We start from the raw sequence: 23,588 nt of genomic DNA, 5'->3' as shown, positions 1-23,588 counted from the left end.
GCCTCGCACAATATAGTTTTGTTTTTCCACACTTGGAGCTGAACCAAGCTCACAACTACGTGACTGTTCTACCGGCTGGTTCTGGTGACATGACTGGAAAGGCAGAAAATAATGAAGACTGTCAAGGGCACAAAAAATGTGAACGTGCAAAACTTTTGCACTGATGCCCATGTCAGTTGCTAATGATATACGATGTGAGCACATCTAATAAGCACCCTCAGTGGCCAGTCTGTGCATTTCCACACTATCCAGGTCAATCCATGTGGTGTTTAATCAGCAAGTGGATCGCTCGTCTTACCCTGGCCAACCATATAAAATAAAACTGGGTTGACAAGTATTGACTTAGTGTTAGCTAAGACCATGATGGTATCAGACCATATTGAGATAGCACCATTATCACACATGCCAAAACCTGTCCATATCTTCATGCTATTTGCTGAGAGAGACGTTTAGGTTTCTGAGGATCAACAAATGGGAGAAAAATCTCCCTAAATGCTGAAGACAAAGAATGGGGTGTTCCTCGCTGTTTTTCTTCTCAAAATGAAGGAGTTGCTGGTGATTACAAGCCCAAGTCATCCTCTACGGGAACTGACTGTAGCTGTGTGAGGATCTTAGAGTTCCCATCCATCTCCTCTGGATGGCCCAATGGTGACCCCGTCTCCACATCCTGCTCTGGGGAGGGGCTTCCCAGAAGCAGGGACTCTCCACCAGGTAGGCCTAACAATGTTGGGTCTTCAGGTAAATCCCCCTTCCCACGATCAAACAGAGTTAGGCTATTTGAGGTGGACAGAGGTACAGGGCTCCAGGCAGACTGAGACAGCTGGGTGTTGGGAGTCACTCCACTACACATGGGGCTAAGAGAGAGCATGCTTTCTGGGGTTAAGGTGTTGGGTGGTGTGGGGCTGACTGTTTGGTCTAGTGTATGGGGAGAGGGAACTGTGGGGGTTTGGATAGGTGCAACCCCAGTCTCTGGAGCACAGTATAGAGGGGATGAGTTGATGAAGCTGAGGGGAGATGATGAGAGGGTGCCAGGGGCTGAGCTGGATGTGGTTGTTGGCTGGGAGGCTGTAGGAGGAGTGGCCTGGATGAGAATGGGGCCCACTCCATTGGTGGAGACGGGAGACGTCTCAGGGACTGGTTTGAGTGGCAGGCTGGTTAACTGGATGCCTGCTGGGATGGTCAGAATCAATTTGCCTTGCTGGACACTAAAGTAAGGGCTCCCACCTAGGAGGAGGTTACCTGTGGTAGAGAGAAATAATAGTCATTTAGAACACATAGAAGGTCTGGGCAGCAATCCAATGTAATAATGTGTCCTTCAATGGTATTGTAACAGGATGAAATTTGAGTATTGTCATATTGTGATACACAATTTTGCTGTCCAGCTTAAAGACAACAAGAATTTATTACTTAAAATTTCTCACAAAATGAAGTCTGAAATATCTGGGAGAATATTATTTGTAAACTAGTTTTGGCAACATATTATAATTCACATTACCAAACAGTTCAATGTGATGAATCTGTTGTATTCTTACATATAGTATTTTTTTGCATGTAAGCCGACATCATGATAGATATTGATATCGTGTAAAACTCGATATAATTATTGTGATAGGATTTTCCACATTGCCCAGCATTAAGGTAGTGCTACAATTTTCTGTTTGGTTCTTTGTCTAAACCCTTGCCAATCCATATTATGGCATTATTATGAAATCCTATTATTTGCTCTCTAGATATCATTATCTGAATATTTATGCATTACTATAGCACATTTACTGGTGAGTTTGTTAGTTATTCACCTGGAGAAGCAGAGGGGAGTTGAATGACCCCAGAGTTGAGGAGCTGCATACCAGAAGCCACACTGCTTGGGGGTCCAACACTCTGAATGGGCCCCAGCTGGTTTATCCTAAAGTGACCCGGTGCAACCCCACCAGCTGCCCCAGGAGAAGAGGTTAGGATCTGGAAGGGTACTCCAGGAGAGGGGGTGGTTAGCGAAGGAGGGGCAGGCACGACCTGGGGGAAAGAGAGGGTGGAGGAGGCTGGGATGGAGGAAACTGGGACCAACTGGGGTACCATCTGTGCTGGAGGTGTGTCTTTCGATTGGGGGACTGGCACAACCTGTGTTGGTGAAGAAATGGGGATAACCTGTGGGGCTGGTGGAGACTGGATTTGTGTGAGAGAGGAGGTGGGGGCTGTGGTCTGGTCTGCCAACTGGAGTGTCAGTCCCTGGGGGAGCTGGCCATTGGTGAGCTGAGAGACAGAGACAATAGAGGCTGCTCCTTCACTCAGAGTTGTAGACACATTCTGTTGCTGCTGTTGAGAAATAGATTGGGCCAGTCTCTGACCTATGTTCAAAGATTGGGGGCTTTGAAACTGAGGAAGTGTGGCTTGGGGCAGTGGAGAAGTGAGCGGGGATACGGGGACCAATTGGGGGCACTGCGGTACCTGGGCACCAGAGCATTGCTGGACCAGCTGGGATACTGGTATACCTTGGATGGAGGGCACAACCTGGGGCAGAGAGAATACCTGAGGACTGGACTGGTTGGAGGAGGACACCACCTGGCAGATGGAGCTAGGAGAGGTTAACTGGGAGCCAGTAGTGGCAAACACAACATATTCTCCTTGCTGGCTGGAAAGAGAAACTACAGGACTGGAGATAACCATGCCCGCAGAGGATAAGGAGGCTGGTAGGGTGAGGGGCTCCTGAAGTGGTCCATTCTGTGTTAAGACTAGCGAAGGGAGAGAGGTTGGAGAAGACATAGTCGAGGGAGAAGAGGACAAAGATGAGGAAGGGGGAGAGGCTGCCTGACCTCTGTTCTCTAATTTGATTTCCATTCCATTGGGGACATTGATGAAATCCAGAGCGCTGGTTGTGCCATTGTCACTCTCTGTCTTTGTTTCCACTGTCAGAGGAAGAGAGATGGCTGATGTGGGGTTAGAGATGGGTGTGTTCTTAGTGCTAAAAACCACAGTTTGGAGACTGCTTGGCTTGGCCTCCATGGCTGAGACCCCCTGGTCTGCCACAGATAATCCTTGCTGTGGCTGTTGCTGCACACTAATACTAGGTTTGGTTATAACCTGGGCTCCATTGAGGATCAGGGGAGAGTTGGCTGCAACAGGGCTCAGTGTTACAGTCTGGCATTCACTTAGAGTTAGTCCGTTGATTATTACACCTGCACCAGCACCAGAGATCAACGAACTCCCATTAAGCAATAATGGTTGAGAAGCAGTGAGAAAACCACTAGACCCATTGAGGATAAGTTGGCCTCCTGTGCTGCAGGGTACACCAGAGAGAGAGATAATGGGATTTGTAGAGCCAGAAACTTCTTCCGGCTTGTCAGAGGTGTCCTCCATGTTGCTTGCCTCATCTTCTGTGCTGTGGTTGCCATCAGACTCACTAAAGTTGAAGAAAAGAAAAATTACTCAAAAGGTGATTCTCAACAGTTTTCTCTGTGCAACTTTTAACAGCACACCTCTCACCACCAAAGCCGCCCACCATCGGTTCTTTTTCTGCATCCTGGTGAGAGATTTACCAAGGGTATGAACTCTGCTTCAGCAAAGTATGTAAACGGTCATTCATTACGCATTGTCAAGAAATAACATCCGGGGTTTTGAACGATGATCATTACCTTAACAGAGTGAATTCTGACTAACTATTAGAGGGGCACTGCAATTCTAGATAATCTGACCACTTTTGTTTGCTTAAGACATCATCTAAAGGTGTCGTCACCCTCAACAATTATTGTGTTAATCTTACAAGATTGTCAAACACACCGAAATTACAAGTTGAAGTTGATTCATCCAGCATTACCAACTATGTGCTGATTGAATTATTTTCCAGTGCAGTGTTGGAGTACTGATGAGGTTATTCTTTTGTCTCTTAACAGTGAAACTATACTACTCAGATCAAAGAAGGTTGAATCAGTTCATCTGGATACAATGTTTATTGACAGATAGGTTTCATCACTCAACTAGGGGACCTCTTCAGTCTAAACTGACTGCAGGTATCCCCACCCCTTATAAACAATACAGCTGCATAACGACCGAAAACAACGACCTGTTTCATATGCAACTATGAGTGTGACCATTAACTAGAGAGTCAAAGGCCGTGTGTACTATTCATAGAGGATTTGGGAATGTTTGCAATCACAGCATTGTAAGATGGTGACAGATGTACACCCCCCCCCCCCAGTTCAGGGATGGTCATTCCCTCTTGACATAGATGGCCTCTTTGACTCCCCGTTCAAACCAGTGCTCCTCCCTATCAAGGATCTCCACATCCTCATCCTTGAAAGAGTGGCCTCCTGGCCTGTAGATGGGTGTAGACTGCAGAGTCCTGGCCTGACACATTAGCTCTCCTGTGTTGTGCCATTCTCCTAGCCAGCATCTCTTTAGTTTCCCCAATGTGTAAGTCACGGCAATCTCCCTGGCACTTAACAGCGTACACTATATTGCTCTGTTTGTGCTGGGGGACCCGACCCTTGGGGTGGACCAACTTCTGCCACAGTGCGTTTTGGGTTTTGAAAGCAACCGGGATGCGGTGTTTGAAAGATATGCGTCTCAGCTTTTGCGACACTTCCACCACATACAGAATCACCACTGGTTTACACTTAAGACGTCCTTCTCCTCTCTTCAATAGGCTGGTGCACTGTTTGGGCGTCTTCCTGGCTTTGACAAACACCCAGTTAGGATAACCACACTTAACCAGGGTCCGTTTAATGTGGGATTTCTCTCCTTCCCCGGCCGCTGTGGCGGTGGGGACATTGTCAGCTCGGTGGTACAGCATCCTGATAACTCCTAGTTTGTGCTCCAGTGGATGATGTGATTCAAACCTAAAGTACTGATCAGTATGTGTTGGTTTACGGTAAACATCAACAATCAAATGTCCCCCATCACCAATTGCAATTTCACAGTCTACGAAGGCTAACCTGTCATTTTTCACATCCTCCCTGGTGAACTTGATGTGGTTATCCAGAGTTAATGTGGTCAGTGTGCTATATGGGTTCCCCAATGTCACCTGTAGTGGCCAACTTGTATATGGAGGAAGTGGAAAAGTGGGCTCTGATGTCCTATCCAGGGGCACCACCTAGCCATTGGTTCAGATTTGTGGACGACACCTGGGTTAAAATTAAATCTCGGGAGGTACCACATTTCACCCACCACATTAACTCTGTGGACAACCACATCAAGTTCAGCAGGGAGGATGTGGAAAATGACAGGTTAGCCTTCTTAGACTGAAAATGCAATTGGTGATGGGGGCATTTGATTGTTGATGTTTATGTAAACCAACACATACTGATCAGTACTTTGACTCTCATCATCCCCTGGAGCACAAACTAGGAGTCACCAGGGCGCTGTACCACCGGGCTGACAACGTCCCCACTAGGGCTGCACGATATTAGGAAGACATGCGATATGCGATAACGTTGAATACTGCGATGACGATATGACTGGCGATAAATAACCAAATATTGAAGTATGCAGCTTTAATGTTTTTCTGCTTTAGGTTTGCTGCTAACACAGACCCCAGACAATGAACAGCCTATGCACACGGAATAGAAAAGTTAAAGTCCTTATTTCCATTCCAGCAACATGGTTTTACTGAGAAAAATGCACCTGGCTAGAGCCGATATATTGACAATGAACGAATGAACAAATACCACCAACTTGGTTGCACGGCAATACAGTTTCTTCATCACTTTAACAGAACATCTAGGCCTATTTAAATACAGCAGCGACTAGGAGTTTATATTATACATGATTACGCAACAGGCTCAATTCAAAACTGATGTCTTACCAGTTTTGCCGAGTGAGTAACTGACGTTAACGTTTTATTTTTTATCTTATATTTTGTTGTTACTGAGGCGGAATCAGCCAAGTGACACTACCGCCTTTCCCCCAGAAAGGGGCACCAAAGTCGACACAAACTGCATATCCCATTTATCGCAGTTCAAGCGGTGTTTTGCGATACCGATATCGCGCATGTTGACATCGCGATGAAGGTAAAATTTCGATATATTGTGCAGCCCTACTGCCCACCAACACAGCGGCTGAGGAAGGGGAGGAAAGCCACATTAATCAGGCCCTGGTTAAGTGTGGTTATCCTGTCAAAGCCAGGAAGACGCCCAAACGGTGCACCAACCGGTCGAAGGGAGGAGAAGGACAACAGCTGCCTGAGTGTAAGTAAACCAGTGGTGATCCCGTATGTGGCGGTGGGAGTGTCGGAAAAGATAAGACGTGTATTTTCCAAACACCGCGTCTCAGTTGCTTTCAAACCCCAAAACACGCTGCGCCACAAGTTGGTCCGCCTCAAGGATCGGGGCCCCCCGGCACAAACAGAGCAATATAGTGTACGTGGTTAGGTGCCAGGGGGACTGCCATGACTTATACATTGGGGAAACTAAACACATGCTGGCCAAGAGGATGCACAACACAGGAGAGCTGACACGTCAGGCCAGGACTCTGCAGTCTACACCAGCTACAGGCCAGGAGGCCACTCTTTCAAGGATGAGCATGTGCACATCCTTGATAGGGAGGAATGCTGGTTTTAACGGGAGGTCAAAGAGGTCATCTATGTTAAAAGGGAACGACCATCCCTGAACCGAGGGGGGGGGGTTAAGGGTACCTCCGTCGCCATCTTACTGTACTGTGATTGCAAACATTCCCAAATCCTCTGTGAATAGTACACATGGCCACTGAAACTAGTTTATGGTCACACCGAAACCAACGAGCGGTTTCACATTATGCAGCTGTATTGTTTATAAGGGGCGGGGGTACCTGCAGTCGATTTAGAGCGAAGACGTCCCTTCGTTGAGTGAGGAAACGTATCCGTCAACATAAACGTTGTATCCAGATGAACTGATTCACCCTTCTTTGATTTTCTTACATGGATTATTGAGCATCCATCCAGACATGTATTACTCAGACCTTTGAGCAGATAGAAAGTCATGCAAGCCCTCAGACTCTTAGCAAGACTGTCCTTGCCGTAGCACTGCCGTTAAGTGTGTGCAGAGTAGTGAGTCCTGTCCAATGCACAGATCGGCCCCCTCTGCCAGACTACCACAAGCAGCAACGCCTGATAAGATAAAGCTGCATGACTGTCTGCATTCCCACCGATTCTCCCCCACACCCTCCCCTCTCTGCGCGGCCGAACACGCGACCACCTGCATAGTTTGTGATGTGTGTCACTACTGTTTTAAAGAATATGCATTTTCTTTTCCAACGTCAATCGGTCATCCCGGTTATGTCGGCGTTATGACGAAACGCCCTACCAACCGCAGCGCAAACGTACGGCAATTGTAACGAGACGCTTTAACCCGCGCATGCGCAATAACACCGGGCCCAAGTTAACGCGATGCAGTTTTTCATTTCAGGAAACTTGAGCCGGAGCGGGTGCCCGGATCTCACATTTCATAACAAAGCAACATGCTCTTGGGCTCGGGGGCCTGCTTTCTGGGACGTGTGTGGCCTCGTCACTTAGCGGGAGTTTCACTCGCCCGTCCAATTATTTACTGCTAAGTTGAGAGTTGTGCACGCTCTCCTTTTTGCACCTCGTATGCCAAGGCCAGCTCGGCATACGTAGGAACCAGGCCTGCCTGGCAGTCCCACTGGCCACTGCAGACAGTTGTCACTTCAAATCTCAAGGGATCGCTGCTCAGAAACGGGTTTTACCCGCGTCTGAGTGCCGTGTGTCGTGGGAGGTAAACAAACAAATGTACACACGCTCCGTTTCCCGACCAACGTTCGGGCCAAAACCAAGTGTCCCCCCGTTTACTACAAAGCAGGAATAAGCGGCGGTTATGTCGGAGCTCGAGACGGCGCCTTGCCTTTTGCTGTGCGTCCCGGACGGAGTGCGGTCCCGTTGCCGTCGGTTCTTGAACCAGTTGCTGACTTGCGTGAGGGAGAGTCCGGTCACTTTGGCCAGGTTCTTCTTCTCGTCCGGGGTGGGGTAGCGGTTGCTCTTGTAGCACTCTTTCAGCGCGTTGCGAGACTTCTCCTTGAAGCAGTACACCGTCTCCTCTCCGTCCCAGATGGTCTTCGGCAAGGGGAACTTCTTCCTCAGCCGATACTTGTCAACGGCGCCGAGGCTGCGACCCCGGGACCTCTCCGCTTCCTTGTAGCGCGCTTTCAAGTAGAGGTCCTGCAGGAACCCGTGGTTAGTCGGGTGGAAATCGTGACTCTCCAGGATGGCGTACAACTCCTTGAACTCCTCCCGGTGGAAAGCCACCAGCGCCTGGGCCTTCAGCAGGGTCTCGTTGCCACGTAGCAGCTCGGCCGAAGAAGGTATGGTGGATAGGAATCTCCAAAGGCGATCCACATTGCCCGCCTGCATCAGGGCTTCGCAGAGGCAAGCTACCTGGTCAGTGGAGAAGCTTAGAGTCGAGTTTTGGAAAGTTTTCAGTAGCTGTTCCGAAACTTCGTCGGGATCGGTCTCGTCTTTTGGATCCGCGGCCTCCGTCGTAGAGGGCTTCCCCGGGCTATTCTCAGATTGTTCTGCAGACTCCAGAGACAAGGAAGCCATTTTTTCTTTAACTTTTTTTCCCCTTCCAGTTCCTCCCCCTCCCCCTCCCTCTCGCTCTCTCGCTCTCTCGCTCTCTCTGTGTCTCTCCCTGTCCGTCTCTCTCCCTATCGCTCTCGTTCTCTCTCTCTCTCTCTCGCTCTCTCTCCCGTTCTCCGACAGGCGACCCAAGCGACGAGCGTTTGCGACGACCACAAGTGTCACGCCCCTTTCCCCGTCGCTCAAACTTCTGTCGCCGGATTCCCAATGAAAACAGGAGCCGACGCGCGGTCTCGCCTTCATAAACCACTGACACGCTGGATTCTGCCCTAATCGGTACCTTTGTTTTGAACGGATAAGAGCGAATCGTCCTCCACTTTCTCATGACACTGATCACTATTCACTGCAGAAAGACCCTGGCAACACCACCTGCTGCATCACTGTCAAGGTAAGATCAAAGAAGGTGGAATCAGCCCATCTGGATACAATGTTTACCGAGAGAACCGGGCCATCGCCCATCTAGGTGACCCATTCGGTCTCAGCTGACTGCAGGTATCCCCCACCCTTATCAGAACCAGAATCATGTTTATTGGCCATGTTTGCACAAACACGGAATTTGACTCCGGTTTCGTGGCTCTCTCTCTCTCGGTGTACTTAACATAGAATAACAAGACAGCGCAACAGCCTTCAGATATATACACAAGGATACAGGCGAAATAAGAGGTGGTCATATACCAGGGATGCTGAAACAGATGTTAGCAGGTTACTAACATCCATGCGTGAGGTGGACGGACGTGACAGCGTACCAGTATACGTACAATGTACAGTACAGTATGGTTGGATTTATGGACAGTGTTAAGCGTTCATTTGAATGACAGCCCGTGGAAAGAAACTCTTTATATCTGGTTGTTTTGGGGTACAGTGCTCTGCAGCGCCTGCCAGAGGGGAGGAGTTGGAACAGGTTGTGACCAGGGTGTGATGGGTCTGCAGTGATGTTGCCTGCCCGTTTCCTGAGTCTGGGGGTGTATAAGTCCTGAATGGAGGGCAGGTTGTCGCCAGTGATTTTCTCTGCAGACCTAACTGTCCATTGTAGTCTGTCCCTTGTCCTGTTTGGTGGCTGAACCAAAACCAGATAGTGATGGATGTGCACAGGACAGACTGGATTATTGCAGTGTAGAACTGAATCAGCAGTTCCTGAGGCAGGTTGAGTTTCTTGAGCTGGCAGGGAAAGTGCATCCTCTGCTGGGCCTTTTTGATCCACTGTTTTGAGCGCGTTCATTTCCAGGTTGTTATGGCCGCACCAGAGGGCCAGCTGATCAACCTCCCATGCAGACCAGGCGCGTCGGAATCATTTCAGAAGTTGGGGGGCCAACGATATATATGCGCGTGCCGGGGTGTACTGTATAGTGCTATAAGAGCGCACCGGAGCGCAGCTCCGTATGCCCGTATTTGTGGTTTTGATACAATAACGCACGTCATCGAAGACACGTGTCCGCCCCATCTTTTTACTTTGTTGCAGTTAGCAACCTCGCGTTCTGCGTTGAGCTTGCGCGCCTAAGTGATACATTGTATTCAGTTTTGAAATCCCACTCTTTCTGCTGCCTGCCCACGGGGTAGCGCTATAATTCAAACATAAGCCAGCTAGTGCATGTGGGATTAAATACAAACATTTTTTGTTCAGTTAGCCTAAACTACGAGTTTACAAGACGGTAACCCTGTAGTACCAATAATCAATAGCAACGGTGACGTTGCCATGTGTTCAGCAGCGCACATCTATCCCAAAGCCATATTTAACGAAAAATCAGAAAATTAGTTTACTGCTTCATCGTCGCATTCCTCACCAAAATGATTTAGTTACTGGTAAATTATTATGACAACTACTGTTGTGAAAGTAATATAGTGAATTTGGGGGCAGGCAGGGAACCGCCGCGGCCGGGCCGCGAACCCGGCTCGGCCGCACCACGGGCGACAACGTTAACCAGTGGACTAAAGAGTCGAATTCATTAGAAGGGGGCTAGCGAGTTTATTCATCAGTGCTCGTTAAATATCATCTAAACTAGTGATGTGACGCTCGCGAACGATCCAGTTCTTTTGAACGGCTCTTTGGTACGAACGAAGGGAACCGAGTCGTACTTGGTGGGAGCCGTTGTTTTTCTCGTTGTACCTATTTCACTGTCTGCCCTGAATCCATTCCCCTTCACGTGAACACACGTGGATCTTGCACAAAATTCATTACACTTGTTTTTTTTTTTATTGTGCCAGTAAAAAGTTTTCTAAAATTATTTTCTAAAAGTGTTGCAAGAATTGCATTCAAGGCAAGGCAAGTTTATTTGCATAACCCATCTCATACAGAGCGGAATTCCAAAAACTGCAACACTGTATCACTTCACCCGCGCTCTCTCAATACAAGCGCCAAATACCGAGTTTCCTTTAATCCGACATTCCAACAAGCATGATTCATTTACAGTCTCCTCTCCCCTTCTGCCTTCTGTAACGCGATAAAGATGGAAGCGGGTTCTTTTTTTTAACTGCAGAAAATCTGCATATTTCACAGAAGGCTCGCTTACGGGTTTTGCATAGAATTAACCACTCTCTGTTTTTATACTGCAGCGAATTTGGGGGGCAGCCCGGGAACCGTCGCCACAGCCGGGGCGCGAACCCGTATCTCCCGCACCGCGGGCGATAACCTTAACCAGTCGACTAAAGGGTCCGACCTTTCTTGTACGTTACACTGCTGATTGTCCGGGTGCTGGATGTGATTTTCCCCAGCCTCACCAGCTGCCTCCTGACTGTCGGGAAGTTTTTAAACCACTGGCAGATGGGGGCTGGAATAGCAAACTGGGTGGATATCTGGGATGATGGTGTTGAACGCTGAGCTGAAGTCCACAAACAGGACTCTTGCGTATGTCCCTGGGGAGTCGAGATGTTGGAAGATGTAGTGCAATCCCATGCTGACTGCATCATCCACTGACCTGTTTGCTCAGTAGGCAAGCTGCAGGGGGTCGAGCAGGGGGCCTTTGATTTCCTTCAGGTAGGCCAACACCAGTCTCTCGAAGGATTTCATGACCACAGACGTTAGGGCAATGCCCCTGCAGTCATTTAATCCTGTGATATGGGGTTTCTTGGGGACCAACTGATAGTGGAGCTCTTGAAGCAGGAGGGGATTCCACACAGCTCCAGTGAACTGTTGAAGATCAGTGTGAAAATGAGGGCCAACTCGTCAGCAGTTTTATTGTCCTTTCTAAGACAGGAGGGTAACACGCCATCCGGGCCCAGTGCCTTCTTATAAACAATACAGTGCACCCCATAGTGGTGGGAAGATGGCGGCGCAAACTCACGTTTACAGCGGCCTCACCCAGTACCAGTGTGGGGAAGATGGTGGTGCAAATTCACGTTTGCAGCGGCCTCACCCAGTACCATCCATGCAGTGTCTTTGTCCACGTCTGTGTCTAAGCTCCTGGGCCCACAGCGCAGCAGGCCAAGCTCTCGCAGCCAATCCAGCGCCAGCTCTCCCAGCCAACAAATGAAGACAAATATTTGGACGCAGACGTGGACAAAGACACTGCATCGACGGTACTGGGTGAGGCCGCCGCAAACGTGAATTTGCACCACCATCTTCCCACACCGGTACTGGGTGAGGCTGCTGTAAATATGAATTTGCACCACCATCTTCCCACACCGGTACTGGGTGAGGCCGCTGTAAACGTGAGTTTGTGCTGCCATCTTCCCACCAAAACCATCACCAAACTGAGGGGGGGGCCCAAGAGTACCTACATCTGTCGCTATCTTACAATGCTGTGATTGCATTTTTATTTTATTTTATTATTTTATTTAATTATTTTGTGTTGGCATTTTAATTGACAGACCTAATGGAAACATACTTTCTATGGAGATACATGATTAATAATGAGGCCCGGAGACACGATCTCAGGTCAATCTGTGAGTTTTACTGTCCTTTCTTTAGTACACCCACGACCCCCACTAGCTGCTCCCCGCGCAGACCAACACACGAAGACGCCAACTTCCTCTCGGCTCCCGCTCAAAACCTAGGGTCGTTGCTAGGTTACCAAATTCTGATACGCTACAATAACAATTATCAAGTATGTAAACAATATGGCAATAATCAATAATCATAAACAATCGTTTTTAGCATAGTGGGCTATGTGTATGTTGCCAAAGTAGGCTTTCCATCATTATATCTTTTATGGTCTTAAAACAAGTTGAAGAAAGTCCGGATGCCTTTTCTGACTTACTTTGACACTTGAACCAGTTTAACAGACTGGGATGCCTGCCTCTTGACCCAAGTCAGGAACGGCCCAGCTAGTATTGTATTGATTGTAAACCGAGAGATTCTTTGTGTGTGTGGGTGACCCATGCTGATTATTTGTTTTTCTTGGACTTTTTTTGTGTGTGTGTTCGATTTAGGTGTGTGTAATTTCATTATTTCTTTAATCTGTATTTCTCCTTTAGGATCTGGGAATGTCGGAAGGGGGTGGGGGGGAGGTGAGGGGTTTATTGTGTTAAATTAGTCAGTGTGTGACTTGTACATACTAAAATTGTAAATCGTTAGCCTCATAGGATAAATGCCTAAGTCATTTTGTTGGCCAAATTGAGATTTCTGCCTACACGTGTTCTCCTCAAGCTGCTGCATCACCCTGGATTAGTGCCTATGTCCTAAGCCAATCAGAACACTTTTTACATTCAAAAATGACAATCTGCCTAAGTCACTCGTGTGACTTGAGCATTTTTACGTTGAAAAAAATAAAGAAAAAAAGTTGCATACAAGAAAGGCTCCTGGTGCTCGGCTTTCTCTCTTTCCTTATCTGGTAAGCTAATTACTATTTCTTTGATTTACTGTAGGCCTAGCGTTTGTATGACATGTATTAAAAATGCCTAAGTCACGACATTATTTTCTTGAAAGTTGCCTAAGTCACTTTTCTTTGTTAGGTAATCATTGTCGCGTTTATCTTTTTGTAAAATCTTGTTGATACTCCTTCAGGAGCCTATTTTTAAAATATGCATTAAAAACTGACAAACTTGCTGGAAAATGCGTTTTTTCTTATTATCCGAAAATCGTAAAAAATGACTTAGGCATTTATCCTATGAGGCTAACGAAATGCCATTAAACACATTATAGCGAATTCGTGGGACACCGCAACCACAGGAACTGCCGCGGCCGGGACGCGAACCCGTATCGCCCGCACCGCAGGAGGTATCGCTAACCGCTAGACTAAAGGGTCAGGGCCGCTGGCGCGTGTCTACTTATTCATTCAGCTTACAATATAATAAAAAACCCAATAAAACAAAACTAGAGCCCCTTCGCTGGCCCTCACGAGGTAGCGCACGCTTTTATTTCCGCCCTCCTGATAATTGGTTAGCGAGCGTGACAGTCACGGCCCAGTTTCCGGTCCCTCTCTCCTGCCACGATTGGTGAATTTCAGTAAGAGGGTGGGTAGAAGGTTCCAGAACTGGGCGTGGCAAGGCGCCGTAAAGCAGTTGTCGTAACTTTACATTGGACACAACGGGGCGGGTGGTTAGACTAGTCGGCGCTGGGTTTTTCTTTGAAATCTGTTCGCTGACACTACGATTAAGGGCCGCTTGTGTTTCCAGAAAGCTGTTTAAAAGAAGAAGGATATACGTGAGTAACAAGGGGAACCTTAATAACCAGCTAGCCGAGTGTTTTGACTATCGAACGTTGCTGTGGCGCGGCTAGCTAACGGCCGCCCCATCCGTTAGCTGTGCGCTTTGCGCTGTGAGCTAGCCGATGGATAAGATTTAAAGTACCCCCGCCTAATTATGTCTGTGTTATGTGTCGATTCAGCCGTACGTAGTTCACTTTGGCTTTTAGCTGTTTACTATTCCACTGGCCAACGTGCTAGCAAACGCTTATTACTGTGCTTTTTCCCAATGTTTCAACACTGCGTAGTCCCGAAGACGGTAAAAAAAAATGGACGGTGGAGTAAGAGTCATTACCAACCCCACGGTGGCTGTGCGACTGACGAGTCCTCTCCAGGAGTTCGAGGTGAACCGCAGGTTTAACAGAGGTATCAGCATTGCAGAATTTAAGGTGCGTTGCTGAAGTTTCGTCCAGACTGCGTGTGTTTAAGCGTGCTTAATAGGTACAATGTGAGATTGAGGTGTGGTTTTCGGAGACCTTGTCGACATAATGTAAACATTCGATCTGCCCGTTTTGAATGGATTGCACCAGAAATCTAACAAGTGTTAAAGGAGTGTTACATTTTATCAATTTTTGCAATTCTTCCTATGTTAGGGTAAATTGGAGATGGTTGTGGGAACTCCTGCTTCCTGCATGGAGCTTGAGCTGTATAGTATCGGCGATCAGTTCCTGCAGAAACTCGATGACAATGAAGCCCTTCTGGGTTCCTATCCCGTGGATGATGACTGCAGAATACACGTATGTAGCTCACAACTTCTTAATTACTTTTTTGAGACGTGCATGTTAGGGTTAATACTCCTGCCTGTGCCCCTGCCCAAGGCAGTGGAAAAAACTGGAGGTGGTCCCCGGGCGCTGCAGCTGCCCACTGCTCCTATACAATAGGATGGGTTAAATGCAGAGAAGAAATTCATTGTAAGAATACAATGTCTAATCAAGTGGCTTTCATTTTGTTTCTTTTTAAAGTTTGGCATTATTGCTGGGGGATATGAAAAATATAACGAAAATCATATGGAATTTTACTCAATATTGGGTAACACTTTCTATGAAGCTTGCATCTATAATGCCCTATAAGCATCTATAAACCTCCTGTAAGTATCAATTGCATCTATAATGCCCATACTTTCCTATAATGTGTATTACAATGACTAACGGCTATGGCTGAAGACTGAAATAGCACTGAAGTCTCATTATGCATTTCTACAAAACTTCAACAAAACAGGTTGGCTATGATGCATCATGACATTTGACAGATAAACAGGCTAATGAGGACATATTTATAATGCATAAATCCGTTTTAAATAGACATAATGTATCATAAAGGTGGTTATGAGGTGTTGTGAAGGCGTATACATGGTTATAATGAATCTTACAATGACTTATAGCTACACTTACAGGGCGTTACAGATGCTTATAGGGCATTATAGATGCAAGCTTCATAGAAAGTGTTACCCAATATGGATATATATCATGTTATCTGTTAACATTTATAAAATACCATGTTTAAGAACCAACTGAGTTTCATCACATTGAGGCATTTAGTCAGACATTTTACTAAATAGATTCTCATTACTTATAAAGGCTTATGGCTTAATATAAAGGCTTACGATCGCTTACCCCGGGGACACTCTGTGGGGGGTACTGTGGGAGTATGGGGTACCAGGGCAGTTGTTACAAGCCATCCGATCCTTGTATAACCAAAGTGAGAGATGTGTCCACATTCTCGACACAAAGTCAAACACGTTTTCGGTGGGTGTCAGACTCCGCCTAGGTTGTCCCTTGTGTCCGATTCTGTTTGTGATATTCATGGACAGGATCTCAAGGCACAGCCAAGGTGAGGAGTGTGTCCGTTTTGGGAACCTCAGAATTGCATCTGTGCTCTGTGCAGATGATGTGGTTTTGTTGGCTTCATTAGAAAGCGACCTCCAGCGCACACAGGGACAGTTTGCAGCTGAGTGTGAAATGGCTGGGATGAGAGTCAGCCCCTCCCAAGTGTGACACCATGGTTCTCTACCGGAAAATGGTGGATTGCTGCCTCCGGGTTGGGGATGAGTTGTTGCCTCAAGTGAAGGAGTTCAAGTATCTCGGGGTGTTGTTCACGAGTGAGGGTAGGATGGAACGGGACATTGACAAGTGGATTGGTGCAGCATCAGCAGCAATGCGGACGTTGTACCAGACCGTTGTGGTGAAGAAGGAGCTGAGCCAGAAGGCAAAGCTCTCAATTTATCAGTCAATCTTCGTTCCAACCCTCACCTATGGTCATGAGCTTTAGGTAGTGACTGAAAGGGTGAGATCGTGGATACAAGTGGCTGAAATTAGTTTCCTCCATAGGGTGTCTGGGCGCAGCCTTAGAAATAGGGTGAGGAGCTCAGACATCCGGAGGGAGCTCGGAGTAGAGCCGCTGCTCCTTCGCGTTGAAAGGAGCCAGTTGAGGTGGTTCGGGCATCTGATTAGGATGCCTCATGGTCGCCTTTCTTTGGAGGTTTACCGGGCAAGGCCAACTGGGAGGAGACCCCGGGGTAGACCCAGAACTCACTGGAGGGACTTTATGTCCAATCTGGCCTGGGAACGCCTTGGGATCCCCCACAAGGAGCTGGAGGACGTTGCTGGGGAGAGGGACGTCTGGAGTGCCATACTTAGCTTGCTGCCACCATGACCCAACCCCGGAGAAGCGGCTGAAGAATAATGAATGGTTCTCATTATTTAAGACAACAAAATTGTGTATCACGATATGAATTTCATTGCAATATAATACCATTGAAAGTTGATAGACAATAGCCTAAAATTGAATCATTGCCCAGCCCTATTGGTCATGGTGGCACCAAGTTAGAAAAAAATGGCGAAATTGATCGGTGTGCCTCCATAGCAAAATGGTTGGAGCGCATACCACATAGTTGCATATATGGTCAAAGATTAATTTGGGATGGCTACAAAGGGATACCATCTCTTGAAAGAAAAAACTAAGTGTTCCATTCCTAAAGTTGTCACCCCCTCTTTCTCCCCTTTGGATTAAGGGTTCTTTTAGACATTTAATTACCCAACATGGCAAACTTGAAAGAGGGAGGCATGGGGAAGTATGTCAACTGAGAAACAAGGCATTAGTGCTACTATGTGAGGTAAGATAGTGTGGAAAAATTCTGACTTTTGTCAGTAAGTATGGCAGACAAAAGTCTGCCATAAAAATATTGAAATGGGAGAGTTCTTTATCCAAATCAAAAAAGGTGGGCCTAAATTATATTCTTTTTGTCACTTGCCAAAACACAGCAGTGTTGTAAAAGATTTTTTTTTTCTGTAGGAAGGATATACGATTATTGTAATACTTTTTCTTCCTAGAGGTAAACTAAGCTAGAGTAATGATAAAGGAGAGGGTGCAAGGGGAGGAGTGAAGAAAACATGTTTAATAAGTATTAATGAGTTTGAAACGCTTCAACTTGTATTTGTTAATTTTACTACTTAAGTACGGGATGGATAAACCAAGGTAGTAGCAGCAGGGGAAGGTAGACTCAAGCAGCTCAGGTCAGATTAACCAGACTTTATCACAATTTTAAGGTTATTGAAGTGCCAACTTTTCCACCTCGTGAGTTAAAATATCTTTGGCAGATAAGAGGATTTTTGGTTTAATTTGTCTTTCCATTCGGCTTTTTTTATGATTTGCAATTTCAAAATGCACACAAAAAAATAAACAATACTTATTTATGGGGAGAAGTGACACTATCACGTGTAACTCCTTTACATAGCAGAGAATGAGAAGTCAAATAACATTAACGGGAAAGCAAAAGAAAATGCAGTTTGTTTCAATATGCATTATTCTTTTGCTATGTGCTTGTAACAGAAATGAATTGAATGAATGGAATTAATAAGAATCTGTATGAAAGTACCATCAAAAACTTCAACTTGATCAATCAGAGATGACAAACTCCCTTGTCTGAATGCTTAGAGGTTTTGAATAAAACTGATGGAAATAAATATTTAGTTTAAAGGGTATATGTATTAGCAAGAGATAAGATGTTTGTACGGTAATCACTTCTACCACCCACCATCTTCACAAGTCTTGAACAAGCCCTGTGATGAGTGGGAATCGAAACTGTAGTTAACAGTGTTTGATATATGGCACACGATGAGCAATACACAAACAACATTTACTCATAATTGTTTAGGGTATTTTTTCTATTAATAATTTGTTCCATTCCATCTTTTTTTGTTGTCAGTGCATCAGTCTAAGTCTGCCTTTATTTATTTATTTAGCAACAGTTTTGTTTTGGATTGGCCACCTTCTGAGAATTGTGATTCTGATAACAGTGATATGTCAGGAATCAGCAAGATAATCTCCGTTAGATTAAATGTGTGATACCCTGTACTTCCCTAAGCAACAAGGGTAAGTGCATTAACAGTCGAGAGACAAAGAAAGCTGTGAGAGACCTTGCTATGTTTGGGATCTGAAGTGCTTTCGAAGAGCCTTCTACTGTTTCTTCAGCATGAGGTGCTTAAACTGACATCATGACGGACCTGGCCAACAAAAAAATATCCTCATATTTGGTTGAAAGGCCATCTTAAAGATGTGGTTTAAAGACGTATAAACTTGAGATGAGTGTATAACCCAAGGGCATGCTTTTTCTTTTTTTTTAAACTTTTTTTAACCAACTCAGTTTGATTGACATTGTAGTTGCTGTTGGCATATAGTGTGTCCTTTCCACCATCAGCGCCACAATACAAAGACACGCCCAGGTTCAGGATAATTGTACTCTCCTTGCTGTTTCAGCATCTTTGACTGGTTTATAATTATGTCCACAATAAAAATGCTGATCACAACAATTATTTACAGTTCTCTTGAGAATTAATTGTTGTACAGTGTGTTATGCCAAGCGTATGTTATTTGGCAAACCTTAAGCAATAGAAAGAAAAGCAGACAAAGTGGCAATCATACTAAACTTGCAACACTTTGCATCTTTTCCCTCAAAACACTGAGTCATTCTACGGCCGGACTCGATGAAGCAGCAATAATTGGCAGCGCTGTCTTCGGGAGGGGGTCGGAGTCGGCTTGTGTTTGTCACATGAATGTGTCTCTGTGGGTGTCGGAAAAAGCAGTGGTTCGGCCTGGATTCGCCTTGTCACGGAAGTGGCGAGGTGTCTCCTTCAAGACTGCCGGCCGGAGAGACTCAGTTGGCGAACGCATGCAGTACGAGGGTGGGTGTTTGAATTAAAATAGGGAAGCGATTGGCCACTAAATTGGGAGAAAAAGGGAAAAATCATAAATAAATAAATACATTTTACAAACAAAAAAACACTGAGTCATTGTTGCTCCAAAAAAAAGTGCTCGTCTCTTATAATTTGTCGAGACTCGGCACGTAATGTTCCAAGATGCTGGCATCCTTGCAAGTGAAACTCATTTACTGTAATTCCTGAAGTGAAAAAGCTCATGGGGCAGGATTGTTTCCTTTTCATACCCAAATAATAGTGGCAAGTTGACAGTGATGAGCCAGTTTCATGGATGTCATGTCCTGGTGACAGTCAACCTTCCACTCAGTTGCTGATGAGAACAATGATGATGGGGAATTTTTGTTTGCGCAGGTTATTGACAGCAGTGGAGCTCAGAAAGGGGAGTTCAGCGACCTGTCGAAAGTGGAGAAGTTTGAAATCTCAGACGATGCATATGAGAAGAGAACAGGTACATCTGGCATGTTTAGCTATTTCTCACAAATTGTCACTCTAGCACAGTAAAGGTCCCGCTTATTTTCTGTTTTTTTGATACACTTAAAGGAATAAAAGGGGATGAACTTAACTGTATCATGGGGAATACAGGTTGGAGGATGGAAGAGTTGGTGGGACACTGCAGCAGCAAAGACATTAGGGTCTAACTGGCTTGATAACATTAACCATCACATTCTCACCTTGCCATTAACTGGCTCCACTTTGACTTATAATGAATGTAATAGATTTGTTTTAGCTTCATCTTTAAGTTATCTAAATATTTGAAGTAACCATCTTAAATGAAAATATCAAGCTAGTGGGGGGACCTTGCTTTGCCTGTAAGCAAAAATTGACATATATGGACATCTCAATCCTCAGACTCAGTAAGGTCATTTTTGAAGAAGCAGCGTGTTGGCCGGTTCAATGAAGAGGAAACAGCAAAAAAAGAAGCCGAGCTCGCCGCTCGCGAGGCTGAGGACAAGGCCGCGGCTGATGCTATGGCTATCGGCAGCCGTTGCCAAGTTCAAGTCTCTGGGCAACCCACCAAGGTTGGCACAGTTATGTATGCTGGTAAGTGTAGTTTAAGCTTAGCTGAGTTCTCTTCTTCAGGTTACTGCAGTGCTGGAGAGGATTTTCATCCTAACAGAGCAGACTTTGCTGTAATCTGCCCATATTTTATTTTCTATATTAAGAGCGCCATTGGATACAGCCAACTGAAAAGTGTTATCTTTTCTACAAAGAAAAATATCCACCAGTTTTGAAGAAAGAATTTCACATCAGTGTCTTATATAACTGAGCCCATAACTCGCTTTGGTAACACTTTCTATGAAGCTTGCATCTATAACGCCCTATAAGCATCTATAACGCCCTATAAGTGTAGCTATAAGTCATTGTAAGATTCATTATAGCCATGTATACCCCCTCACAACACCTCATAGCCACCTTTATGATACATTGTCAATTTAAAACGCATTTATGCATTATAGATATGTCATCATTAGCCTGTTTATCTGTCAAATGTCAATGCATCACAGCCAACTTGTTTTGCTGAAGTTTTGCAGAAATGCATAATGAGACTTCAGTGCTATTTCAGTCTTCAGCCATAGTTGTTAGTCATTGTAATACACATTATAGGAAAGTATGGGCGTTATAGATGCAAGCTTCATAGAACATTTTACCGTTTTATGAGTACATGGACTGTATTGTATTCGTGTGCTTATGAGCGGAGGATAGATCAATAGAGCACTTTGTATCTTGGTTGCAGGAACAACAGATTTCAAACCAGGCTATTGGGTCGGTGTGAAATATGATGAGCCCCTGGGGAAAAATAACGGAAGGTAATGGAGCTGCCATCTCTTTTGGCTAAGGATATTTTGCGGTAGTGTACTGGGTAAGACCTGATTTGCAATTTAACTCTGCTGTCTTTTCTTTCTCTCTACAGTGTTAACGGGAAGAAGTACTTTGAATGCGAGAACAACTACGGCGCATTTGTGAAGCCCCTGTGTGTGACTGTAGGAGACTTCCCCGAGGAGGATTATGGCTTAGATGAGATGTAAAATTTGGCTGTCACTCGAGTCAAGAAGGGCGAGAATTTTTTCGGCCTTTAAATTTCAGCAATGACCTCCACTGTTCTCCATCTACTGACCGCAGAGAGGGAGTGGCCAGTCATTGCAATCGATTTCATTGTTTGTGTTTGTCCTAGTCAGAAAGGTATGGGCTTGATTCCAGCTAGACAAAATGCAACAGCTAGAGCTGGTTGAGAAATTATTTTAGCCTTAAATAAAACTCGGGCATACCAACACAACAAGATCAAATAAGCGTTTGGGTGGTGCATCACTTGTTGTGTTGGATGTGTGGGCAGAAGTAGAACGCAGAAGGATCGCAAACGCCAGCTTCTACCAGCAAAGTTTGATAAAGCCAAGGTTTGGGTTGTTAGTTCATTTTTTCTTTGCTGTATGCGAATTCAGTATCATTAAGGTTCGGAGCGATCATTCAACTCTTAACACTCGTTTTCAGTTTCTGGCACTTTCTTTTGAAATACTTACAGTAGTGCGCCAAGCTCAGTTCACATGGCCGTACTAAAGCCATCTTGTCTATTTTGGATTTACTTCTTGCATCTTATCAATCGATCAGTTTTGACACTTTGGGTACCAGCTTTATCTTTTCACTCGACTGAGCTGTTGTCACTCTGTACAAAGACGATTGTATATAATCATTAAATATAATGCTAGCTAGACATGTATAGTTTTTGTAATAAAAGATACTGTAAATGTGTTTAAAATGTGGCTAGAAGGTATGTTTTGGCTGTGACAACTCAACTGTTTAACAAGTATAAAAGTAACTGCCTTGAAAATGTGAGAACATTCACATTAATGTTTCTTATTTTGTTGTGTTTGTTGAATGACCAACCCTGTGCAGATCTATTTTTGGTAGGTATTCAGTAGTAAGATGCTAGTGGCCTCGTCTGATGAAATTCACTCTGCCTTTTAACTCGTGACAGAGATTTGGTCCCCTGCCACAGACTGGTGTGTGTAACCACGAATCTCACTGCTTTCTGTGAGCATTTGTTGGTTTTCGAGTGATCGGTTGGAGCTTGATAGTTGGGAACTTGATTTTTGAGAGGGGAAATTGTATCCCTGAAATCTATGTTTGCTTCCCTTATTGCAACAGAAGTAAAGCTGACTGACGTGAAGCATCGCTTTTATCAGAATGCACTCATGATGTCCTTTCCACCACAAACTATATGTAGAAATGACCGTCTTACATGTATAACAAAAATCACTTCAATGGCGGACAAAGTTAAATCCTGTGATCTCAGTTAAGCTGTAATTCCTCAGCACTGTTCAGACGTTCCACTCGCCACCCAATAAACTCTCTGCCTTGGTTACGTAACAGCTTTTCACAATGCACTTTTCCCAATGGATTACATGTCTCATTTGTGTGTCATGCTGTATCTGTAACCATTTCCAACTGATTAACTCATTAAAGCTACTAACAGTTTCTACGAGCCCTCAGTCCTGGAGAGATGTGTCAGTGCGAATGTGAAATGTGGCCACACGCGGCTGAGAAAGAGGTCTGAGCAAAGCATACTCGTTTAAACACAGGGAACGCCGAGATGTGATTAGTTTACCGCAGTATGAATGCTGTTATGAGCTTGCAGAGATGGAGATGAAAGACTAGTGAGCTTTTGCCACTGTTCTCATGGAATGTTCTGGAACAAAGCATGCAGTGAAATGATTATGTCAAAAGTAAATCTCTTCATTTGTACCTGCTGATATATTTAGTCAAAACCCGAATCGTTAATCTGAGTTAACCTGGATGATGGTCTTCATGATATTTTACTTGGATGCAAAGTTTTGCCTTTCAGTAGAGGCAGGGATTTTTATTGGCACAGTCCATCAAACTCACATCTGCGATATTCTGTTGAGCTAATCTTCATTTTTTCCCCTTCCCATTTCTTTTTACCTTGCATGACATTTGGAGAAGCCTTTGGAGATCAAATCTTGGTATGGCCGGCCTCTTTCAAATTGTGGCACAATATGGAAATTAGTGCACATCTGTTTAATGTGTAAAGTTTGAAAATATAAGAAAATTTCAACTTTGGGGATAGGCTACATTTTAAAAAAAATCAATTCTGTCAGAAGTTTTGTGAGTGATTAAAGGATAATATTCACAACAAGACATTTGTTGCAGGTGTAGGCTGCATAACATTACCCTCCAACAACATTTCTG

The 23,588-nt window shown here is 45.2% G+C and overlaps 2 protein-coding genes across 2 annotated transcripts; one reads left to right on the top strand and one right to left on the bottom strand.

The window, feature by feature from the left end:
- Window positions 1–559: 559 nt before the first annotated feature.
- Window positions 560–8,518, bottom strand: six5 (SIX homeobox 5). The gene is made up of 3 exons (XM_056282992.1): window positions 7,824–8,518; window positions 1,797–3,394; window positions 560–1,239 (listed from the first exon to the last, which is right to left on the bottom strand). The coding sequence occupies exons 1-3, from the start codon at window positions 8,516–8,518 to the stop codon at window positions 560–562; spliced, it is 2,973 nt and encodes a 990-aa protein (XP_056138967.1).
- Window positions 8,519–14,000: 5,482 nt separating this feature from the next.
- tbcb (tubulin folding cofactor B) lies at window positions 14,001–22,858 on the top strand. The gene is made up of 7 exons (XM_056282993.1): window positions 14,001–14,132; window positions 14,421–14,561; window positions 14,766–14,909; window positions 19,737–19,833; window positions 20,235–20,426; window positions 21,121–21,193; window positions 21,298–22,858. Exons 2-7 carry the CDS (start codon window positions 14,442–14,444, stop codon window positions 21,410–21,412), a joined length of 741 nt encoding a protein of 246 aa, XP_056138968.1. The 5' UTR covers window positions 14,001–14,132; window positions 14,421–14,441; the 3' UTR covers window positions 21,413–22,858.
- The last annotated feature ends 730 nt before the right edge of the window (window positions 22,859–23,588 follow it).

The sequence above is a fragment of the Lampris incognitus genome, chromosome 7 (genome assembly GCF_029633865.1).
Source record: "Lampris incognitus isolate fLamInc1 chromosome 7, fLamInc1.hap2, whole genome shotgun sequence".
NCBI lineage: Eukaryota > Metazoa > Chordata > Actinopteri > Lampriformes > Lampridae > Lampris > Lampris incognitus.
Note: the sequence above shows the minus strand (reverse complement) of the source record. Positions and strands in the feature narration are given on the sequence as shown.

Coding starts and splice junctions, on each gene's coding strand:
- six5 (XM_056282992.1), bottom strand. CDS start 8,518: ATGGCTTCCTTGTCTCTGGAGTCTGCAGAACAATCTGAGAATAGCCCG. Junction 3,395..7,823: donor TCCGGGACGCACAGCAAAAG/GCAAGGCGCCGT, acceptor CTTCAACTTTAG/TGAGTCTGATGGCAACCACA. Junction 1,240..1,796: donor ACTCCCCTCTGCTTCTCCAG/GTGAATAACTAA, acceptor TCTCTACCACAG/GTAACCTCCTCCTAGGTGGG.
- tbcb (XM_056282993.1), top strand. CDS start 14,442: ATGGACGGTGGAGTAAGAGTCATTACCAACCCCACGGTGGCTGTGCGA. Junction 14,910..19,736: donor ATGATGACTGCAGAATACAC/GTATGTAGCTCA, acceptor TTGTTTGCGCAG/GTTATTGACAGCAGTGGAGC. Junction 21,194..21,297: donor CTGGGGAAAAATAACGGAAG/GTAATGGAGCTG, acceptor TTCTCTCTACAG/TGTTAACGGGAAGAAGTACT.